At 42.8% G+C, this 10092-nt stretch overlaps 1 protein-coding gene across 7 annotated transcripts in view; it reads right to left on the bottom strand.

Moving 5' to 3' along the window:
• Nucleotides 1-3251: 3251 nt before the first annotated feature.
• UBR3 (ubiquitin protein ligase E3 component n-recognin 3) overlaps nt 3252-10092 on the bottom strand; it is a 250272-nt gene continuing 243431 nt past the window's right edge. For all 7 annotated transcript variants that reach the window (XM_088469036.1, XM_088469052.1, XM_088469046.1 and 4 more), the window contains one exon: nt 3252-6600. In XM_088469036.1, the coding sequence (XP_088325162.1) occupies nt 6483-6600 (118 nt within the window). In that variant the 3' untranslated portion in view covers nt 3252-6482. The remainder of the gene's footprint in view (nt 6601-10092) is intronic.

The raw sequence follows: 10092 nt of genomic DNA, 5'->3' as shown, positions 1-10092 counted from the left end.
ACTGAATCCCGGTCAGGGACAAGCAACGTACACCATCCAGCCAGTTATTTAACAACGGTTTTTAAGAACACCTTGCCTACAGTTTTAGAGTCGGGACTTTGGAATTTGTTTGCGAGACACTGTGCAATTTAATTACCAGCATAGTGGCACTTTCATTCAATTACATCTGCATAGCAAATATTGCCCCAGAGAGCACCACTAATATTCATTCAATTACTACTCAGAGAGGGTGGGATACCTCTACAAATGACGCAGCTAGGGACAATTCACAGAAAAGACCAAGAGCGCTGTAAATCCCCACTTGAGTATACTAGAGGACTTTATATGGGCATTTACATACAAGGTGCAGACAGCAACCACCAATAGACACAGCTCCTGGGTGCGCCTCTCCGTCCACCTCTGAATCAGGCCCTAAATATGTAATTAATAGAAACCCAATATAAGGTGTTCACTACATGGTAACAATGCCCTGGTCTCCTTTCTAAAATGTACTCAGGTACTCCCAATGGGTTGGGTATGGAATCCCGGCTGACGGGATGCCGCTGGTCAGAATACCGACAGCGGCACCCAGACTGCCAGGATGCACACCGATAGGAAGTAACGGTAAGTATTTTTCTAACCCCTACCCTAACCCACCCTCCCTGGTGCCTAAACCAACCCTCCCCCTAATGCCTAACCCTAACCTCCCCCTAACACCCCGATACAGGCGGTCGGAATACTGGTGCCAGGATCCCGACCGGTCGGGATTTTGTCGCCGGTATTCAGGCCGTCGGTATCCCACATGCCGGGATGCCGACTACATCCCCTCCCAATACATGCTGGAGATGCAGTGGGGCTATGGGGGCGCTCTCAGACATCCGATGGGAATGCCCTGATATGCACCCTTTCTTGGTTGGTTGTGATTTCTGCATTCAGAACAATCACTGGGAGGGAGGTTGCAGAAACCTGGCTTTTGGCTATTAAACTTGACTGAGATGCTTGTAGCACAATATAAAATATCATTACTAAAATACTTATACTGTGCAGACATGGCTATAGTGCTGAATCACCAGAGAGCCACCCACCCCACGGTTAAGGGACGGTTTTTGTGGGAGCTCTTCTATATGAGCATGGATGACCTTATACAGTGCAATACGTTTCCAGACGTGTAGTGCATAGGTAGAGTAGACGCAATCTAGGTTGTGTCTGTCTGGTTCTAAACTGTAATCTCCGACTAAAGTTCTTGTGAAATTACAAGGCACAGACCTGTATATAACCGAAGTAGTCAACTTGTTCACTACCTTCTAGAATTCCTTACGGAGCTCAACAGAGGACACTGGAGAGCCCTGATCTTCTACGACTAGAAGAGTGGTCTGCGACAGCAGGAGGGTTTTAACCGACTGTGAGCTTCTTTTGGGGAAAAAGCACTATCCTGTATCACTGTGTTTGAGCGGTTTACAGTATTTGAGCCATAGTTGAGTTGGACGCCAGGGTGAAGCTATGCATCTCATCAGGATCCATCCACTCGATACTTATATCCATCTGACAAATTTAAAGAATTTAGCTTACTTAGGGTAAAGGTGCTGGAATTTAACGACACTACTAATGCTACACAGCACACTATGCATACAATGGTCTATAGCAGTATGGTTCCTTCTACTTTAACTCAAATAACCATGTTATAGCATCTCCCCCACAGGACTTTTCTTGTTCAGTACCAGACTACTTTCATTCCTTGTCAAACCCTTATATTGCTCGCTCCCACTGCACTTTTGTTTGTTTGTTAGACATTGGTTTCCTTTGATCCACATCATACACTTACACAGCCTACAGATACAGATTCCTGCCACCATAAGTCTTGATTCCTGATCATGCAGAGGTACGGTCATAAATCTTAGCAGTACAACATCTGTGTAATGCTGCGTACACACGATTTAAGTGATCGATAACGATATTGTTTATCGTTAAATCATTCATGTTTATGCTGCCAACGATCGACCAACGATGCGCGTTCCCGCATGGACGATAACGATATGCATGCAGGGCCAACCTGGACGATATCTATCAGTGCCTGCAGGAGGGAATGGTCTTTGGTTGTGGGTGATATTGTTGGTGTGTTGATGAATGATACTCATCCAACACACCGGGAATTTCAAGTGAGATCGTTCAGCGATATCGATAGCTGAACAGATCGTCCCTTGTGTGTACGCAGCATTACACTCTAGATCAGTGGTTCTCAACCTCAGCACTCAAGCTTTTCCAACATGTCATGTATTGAGGATTTCTGTCTGTGGAAGTAGATGGGATAATTACTGACCCAGTAAAAAAAACTAACTCACCTATGTGTGATTAAAGGAATCCACAAAAACATGACTTGTTGGTGGTACTTGAGGACTGGAGTTGAGAATACTGGTCTAGAGAGTAGTAGTATCCCCGAAGATAGTTTAACAGCAACGTTGAGTTGTTATTTATTGAGAAGACCGTTTGGTGATCGGGCTGGTTTTTGGTGTAGCGTGTAAGTTTGAGTGTTTTGGCCAAACGCTGAAAAAATGGTCCAAAAACGTTTGGCTTCAATGATCAAATCGGTCAGACAGGGCAGAAAATATCAGCCAAAAGATACTGATATCGTACAGTGTTTGGCATTCACGATAATCTAACCATATTTCCTCCGATTTTTCATGTTTACCTCATCATCCTTGTGGGCGGACAAATTATCAATCCATGCGCCTAAAAATCGCCAGGATAAAAAGAAAGATGATCTGTGTCTACTCCAGAACCTGTCAGAATAGCGATCCAGCTTGGTGCTGCTGAAAGTCATGTGCAACTGCAGTCTCCCCAAGGCTCACATATTTTTTATCAAAGCGATTACCAGGATTATCTTAAATTTCCCTGGAAGTTCATTTCCCATTTTCAAAATTATTTCTATATTAAAATCTAGTAAACGGTGATATTTACAGAGTTTTTGTCTAAAATGTAAGCGTTAATGAGCAAGGTCCTCTCTACACATGTCCGTTACCCTCCTTTGTCTACCACAAATCAACCTTTTATGTCATTAGGTTTATTTTCTATCTGTGTGATTGTTATGATTTTTCATTTAACTTGTTTATTTGTGCTTGTATATGCACCAAGTTCTGTTATGGCCTTTATGCTGCCTGTCCGGGAGAATTTGTGGCACTTTACAAATAAATTATGAGGATTCCGTTTCAGCTATTGTACAAGGTTCTGTTTGCCTGCAACGTAGTATTCCAATAAGGCACAATGCACACAGTCAATGGATAATAGTGGATTTTTATTAACATATCTTACAATGTTTGTTAGATTTTGCTTTACACTTCTGTATTAGAAAGATCTAGCTAGCTCCTACAGTAATGTACTGTACTTAAATTACCATTCAAACATAGCACACAAATACATACACACATTTTATTATTTATTATTTTTAGAAGTTGGTTTGAATTTGCAAAGCTGACATAACAAATATGATTAAAGTAAAAGGTACTCGGCAAAGTGGGGTTCAAACCCCTGTATAAGCAGCATGCAATCAAATGCAGAGTGCAACCAAGGTGTATTGTAGTCACCGGAGCCAACAATTACGCTACCCATTTTCCATCAGTTAACGATAATCATCTGAGGTCACTTCACGTCCATTTTAACAACCATGAAACATTTCAAAACACGATGGTAAAATCCTTTTTTTTTTTTTTCAATGCAGACCAATTGCATGACACAGTTCTAAATAAACCTGGAAAAAAACCCACACAATGGTGTTTTCAGTGGTGACTTTTCAAAAACAATTGTATAGATCGGTGACAGCCAATGACTTGTGAGCGATTAGAACAGTCACTAAATAAAGAACTGCTTTGCGCAACTTGTATGGAGATATTTCTGATGTTATCTAAGCTAACAAGTACATTCAGAACACATTTAAGATAAGCTGCTTAATGTCACATTTTGTGAGTTTCCTAGTTAGACCCCTAAGAGATTCTGTTCTTCGAGTGCAACAGTTTGACTTTATAGATACATTTCAGACTAGCAAAATGTAAAGAGCATGATGAGATAGCATAGTCCAGTGTTGGCTAACCTTGACACTCCAGCTGTTATGGAACTACATAACCCAGCATGCACTGCTACAGGTTTGCTATTAGGGCATGCTAAAACTGTGGCAGGGCATGCTGGGATATACAGTTCCACAACAGCTGGAGTGTCAAGGTTAGCCAACACTGGCATAGACTGTATATGTTGTCATCACAAGAAGGTACATTTTAGATGAACTTAGCAGCAGCATAAAAAGGCTCCTGGACACAAAGGAGCAGACGGTAGTACCAGGCATCACCAGTGGGGGTAGTGGTGCAGTATGAACTTCTGCTCTGCGGGAGGTTACTGCCCTCCCTGAGCTCACCTGCATTACGGTACTACAGATGTAACACAACGGCCAAAGGAAGCGGTTACCTGTGCAGAAGTGTTGGCCTGTTTTGTAGACCTTTATGAATAGCTACGGTAGATAAGTGACAATGAACTAAGTCGCACAGGAAAACAAATGAAAGAAAACAATTCAACAGTTGGTTTTGCATTAATTTTGTAAACAGCATTTGGTGCACGGCCCTAAAGAAAACAGGGGCGTATGGTTTGGACAGACTATTAACGTAACCTTGAATATACTTGTATATACCAGCTTCCTGCACACAGATGAGGCAGCCATTCTGTATAAGCCAAAATGAATGAGAAAGCGGCCTATCAATGCCCTAGGGCAGAGGTTCCCAAACGCAGTCCTCAAGGCTCCCCAACAGTACAGAATTTAGAGAAATCCATAGATGAGTGCAGGTGACTTAATTAGTGTCTCAGTCAATTTGATTTAACCACCTGTGCTCAACCATGGATATCTCTAAAACCTGAACTGTTGGGGAGCCTTGTGGACCGCGTTTGGGAACCTCTGCCCTAGGAGCTAGCCTATAATATGGCTGCTTTCACAGTTTGTGGGCAATTTCTGCACACATTGTGAAGCACTGGGGAGCAGCATTAATCATTAACTTTCATATTACGCTGACCAAGCGTATCCTCTATTGTCCAATTCTATATCAGATATATTACAACTGGGGACTAAAGGTTTTCCCAAGTTCTGTTGGTCTGGATCCAGTATGATCAAAAAATACAGATGGGACTGGTGGGAAAAAAAGCAGAAAAGGAAATGAATTTAGTGTGTAACACATACTGTACACATGACATAAGACCATCAGTTCTGCTTGCGCTGCTGATCAGTGAGGCCAAGAAGGTGATGCAGGATTCAACTCTTTCCAAAAAGCATCTTTTGGCTGCAGACATGGATCTGATTGAATGAATAGCATGCATGTTCCAAATTAGAGTCTCTGTTTTGACTTTCTCGCACAGGACCTAGATCAGCGTCATCTCTCAGGTGTCATTTAATCCTGGTGGCCACTTACAACGTAAGGGAACTTACCCTTGTAGAACTAAACAAGGATGGAACGTAAACCGGTAGGGTAGATACAAAACAGAAATCAACATTACATTTTGATTTCAATGTCTTACTGAGTGAGTCTAAAAATTCCTGAGATTAAAATTCGGTTTCAGCAAAGCCTAAAAAGGTTTTCAACAGACCCTCAACAACGCACCTATTTATATGTCCCTGAATGCATGTATTTTGTTTTTCTTTACACACATACAGTTATATTTATATATGATTACATTTCAATGTAAAATGTTAATTTAGAACATCTGTATATCATCTGTAACTATACAATATTTCACAGGAAACAAAATGTGTTTTACAAGAAATTTCTAATTACATATGAACACGCGAAAACAAAGAAAAAAAACAAAAACAAAATGGAAGGACTGAGAACACGCGGTAATAGATTAGTTTACATTTAGCTTATCAAACACTTAAAAATGCAGTCCCCATATAGCAATTATAACTAACGCACTCCACCACACTACTCTAGGCCAGGTAGGCTATTGGTTGAGTATGGTGGAGTAGTTTTTAAAGGTAAGGCTTAAAAGCCAAACGTAAAAAGCACAAATCACTGCACATAATATTCACAATAATGGGTTTTTGCATTGGAGAATTATAAAGTGACAGGGTTAACGAAACCTCAACGCGGCTTGTTCTGCTGGGCTGTGCTCCGTACATGTCATTAACCCTCCAGTGACTGTCATTCCACAAATAAGGATGCAGCCAGAATTATTTTACTTCTATAAACAGAAATAAGAAATTCAACACAGAACAAGTGGAGCAGTCCAATGAACATTCAGTATTCGTTGTGCTTCCTGAACCATTCCTTTCTAGTGTTCTTTTGTGGATGGTGTTTTGTTTTTCCCAGCTGTCATTATACCTTACTCTTCCAGTGCTTGCGAGGATGCGTTTTCATTAGGACAATAGCACCTAATAACTAGTAAGCTTTACGGTTGGCAGGGTCCATTCCTGCCTCCTTTTCCATGGGAAGCCCTTTGCTTCTTGCTAGTGATTCCACTTGCAATTGCATTGATGTTCACAGCCCGTTGTAATGCGGCCCCCATCTCTTATTGATGTGATCAAACGTGTGCGTCACCCACTGCTGCTCTAGCACATTGTACCGCTCCTTGCAGATGTAAAGAGGCTTTCCACGTCTGCAAGAGAGAGATTCTGGATGGAATGAGCTCTCTCAGAACAGCAAATAAATCCAACATTTCACATTAATATAACTCGTGTGTTTAAAAAAGGCAGTTTATTATTGAGCTGAATAATATTCCTAAAATACAGCAGGTCTATATTTTCATTATGTCCACCAAGCATCCTTTGAGACCTACAGTGCCTTCAAAATGTATTCACCCCCTTGGCTTTTTACCGTTTTTGTTACATTACAACCTGTAATTTTTATTTTATTTTTATCTGAATTTTATGTGATGGGTCTGCACAAAATAATCTAATTTGGAAAAGTGAAATGAGAAAAATATATATAAAAAATAATTTTTATAAATAAAATTCTGAAAATTGGCATGTGCATATGTAATCAACCCCTTTGCTATGAAGCCCCTCAAAAGTTCTGGTGCAACCAATTACCTTCAGAAGTCACATAATTAGTGAAATGAAGTCCACCTGTGTGAAATCTAAGTGTCACATGATCTGTCAGTATAAACACACCTTTTCTGCAAGGCCCCACAGGCTGCAACACCACTAAGCAAGAGGCATCACACCATGAAGACCAAGGAGCTCTCCAAACAAGTCAGGGACAAAGTTGTTGAGTACAATTCTGGGTTGGGTTATAAAAAAAAATATCCAAATCTTTGATGATCCCCCGGAGCACCATCAAATCCATAATCATCAAAAGGAAAGGACATGGTACCACAACAAACCTGCCAAGAGAGGGCCGCCCACCAAAACTCAGACCGGGCAAGGAGGGCATTAATCAGAGAGGCAGCACAAAGACCAAAGGTAACCCTGAAGGAGCTGCAGAGTTCCACAGTAGAGACAGGTGTATGTGTGCATGTGACCACAATAAGCCGTACACTCCATAGAGCTAGGCTTTATGGAAGAGTGGCCAGAAAAGAGCCATTACTTAGTGATAAAAATAAGAAGACACGATTTGAGTTTGCCAAAATGCATGTGGGCGACTCCCCAAATGTATGGAGGAAGGTGCTCTGGTCAGATGAGACTAAAATGTAACTTTTCGTCCACCAAGGAAAATGCTATGTCTGGCGCAAACCCAACACATCCCATCACCCTGTGCTATTGCACAGCTTTAAAGATTTTACTCTAGGTAATCTGCTACTACAGTCCTCATCAGATGCTGTTACCTTGATTGCTATTGCACAGCTTTAAAGATTTCACGCTAGGTAAATTATCACTACTGCTATATTAGGAGCAATTTCTATAGAGGAAGTTAGGAATATTTTGTGAATCTGTGATGATCTCCTCCCTTCTCACAAACTGTTTATCTTAGACTTCATTGTATCCCAATTTAGTGTGTTGAGCTCTGGGGGTGGGGTACCAATCAGTGAGCACACAGACACATGTTTGAAACTTTAGTTATTATTGATCAGTAAGGCTGCAAAGACATAGGCTGCATTAGATTCAAAGTGTTAGATTATAAGTGTAATTACAATTTAATAACTAAGAAGCAGCTACGCTGGAGTTAAACTGGAGGGAAACTGAGGGAAAACATCCTCAAAGCCAGAACACCTTCTGACCGACATCAAGCAACATATTTATGTGCGTTTCCAAATTCACCATCTGCCGTTGTATGAATACCTAGGACTCTCCTTGCTGCACTCACTGCTTGGACATTGCAAGTACCCCCCTATCTGCTGCTGCTCCTATTGATTGATCTTTGTTGTTCATAAAATTTCTGACTGGATGGTCTCTGTACATTGTACTTTTTCCCCTCATACTACAAAAAATCTCGTTTGTATTGCCTTTTTCCTTTGCGTCACATATGTTCACCTTAATCATTCTTTTAATAACTAATTCCTGCACCCACTACTCACACACCTCTTTATATATCACTTTTGTAGCTGCACTAATATATTAGCAGCACTGTTCTTTTACCTGTATTTCTGAACATTTAACTCGTTTTCATCTCACTTATTACCTCGTCCACAGCATGAACACACTTACTTCAAACACCCCCAATATTCAGTGCCCACATAATCCTCTGCTTTATCCATCTCTATCTTCCCCCTCTTGTCTCCTCCACTTATTGTTCCCCCTTTTTTCTATCATCACTCTGCCTTCCAACCCTCTGCTCCTTTCCCCCGCCTTTCCTGTTCCTCCACTCCCAGCCACCTCCCTCCCTCCATGGTCTTGTTACCCCACCACTAAGCCCTATGCCCTCCTGGTTCTGCCTGTCACCTCCAGGGCTGCCAAGAGGAATTCTGGGCCCAGGCACAACAACAACCTGTGGGACCACAACATGTTGGGCATGGCTGCACCCATTTGTGGGTGGGTCTAGCATGTGAGATGCACCCACTGATAGGAGCATGGCATAGCACCCAGCAGCTGGGATTAAAGTAGTCACTACTGTATTAGGATGGCGGGACAGTCCCATAATAGCTGCATTTTTATCTGGATGTACTGTATTTATTTAGATGCTACAATGTAACACAATAATTAAGGTGCTACAACTTTATTTTGTACATCTCTCATGTAAATAACACATAATCAAAATCTATTTGTTGACAGAGATAGATGAACGAAGGACTTAATTTTGACATAACGTCATCTTATACACACATCCTAACCCACTGCCCAATGCTCCTTCCTCACTATCTACCCCATCTGTGTCACCCCTGTCTGTCTGCCCCTCCCCTTTAGAATGTAAGCTCTCACGCGCAGGGCCCTCGTCCCTCATCTGCTTCTCCTCCCCCTAAGTATAGTATAATTTACTCCTAACTCCCCACAACAGCACCTAACACTTGGTTGCTTATGTCCTGCTGCTTGTGTTTCTACTTCAGGGTCCATAGGGGGTCCACAGGGTTGACCTTGGGGTATAGGTTGGGAACCAAATCCGGGCACCACGCAGTTAAAGCTTTTAGCTCCCAGGATGCACTTGGGTCCACTCTCCCTATAACCCCGCCCCCCAGCCAGAGGCACCTCAGTTTAAGTTGGTGCCCGGCCGGAGTCGGGTCACCGTTACTGCAGGGGGGCTGCTTAGCAGCCCCTAAGCTTAAAATTTATTTTAAAAGAGTTTTATTTTATTATTTTTTACTACTCTTCAGAGCGGCAGCATCAGACTGTCCAATGGACGTCTAAGCTGCCGCTCCTACACCCCGCCGGCGCTGCGATGCCAGTACAGATCTGGGGATCGCAGCAGGACCCCAGAGTCTGTACTAGCCGGGCTCTGGAGGAATCCCTGGGCTGCTGCCGGATCGACGGGGACAGGTAAGTCGCGTGGTCACCGCTTGCGGTGACCCGCGTGTACATGCAGCCTTATGCCTCCGGTCTCTGGGGACAGACCGGAGGCGCTAGCGGCGGGCTCCCCCTCCATGGAGGCATACCCCGCGTGTCCACAGCCCACCAGGGATTATAGCGGCAGCGGGAGCCGGCATCCCGGGGGGTTAATTGCTAGCCAGGGGAGGAAGCCTTCCCTGTCTAGCGGCTTCCCCCATCAGCTCAGCGCGCCT

Source organism: Taudactylus pleione, unplaced genomic scaffold (genome assembly GCF_031769625.1).
Source record: "Taudactylus pleione unplaced genomic scaffold, aTauple2 ptg000004l, whole genome shotgun sequence".
Classification (NCBI taxonomy): domain Eukaryota; kingdom Metazoa; phylum Chordata; class Amphibia; order Anura; family Myobatrachidae; genus Taudactylus; species Taudactylus pleione.
Note: the sequence above shows the minus strand (reverse complement) of the source record. Positions and strands in the feature narration are given on the sequence as shown.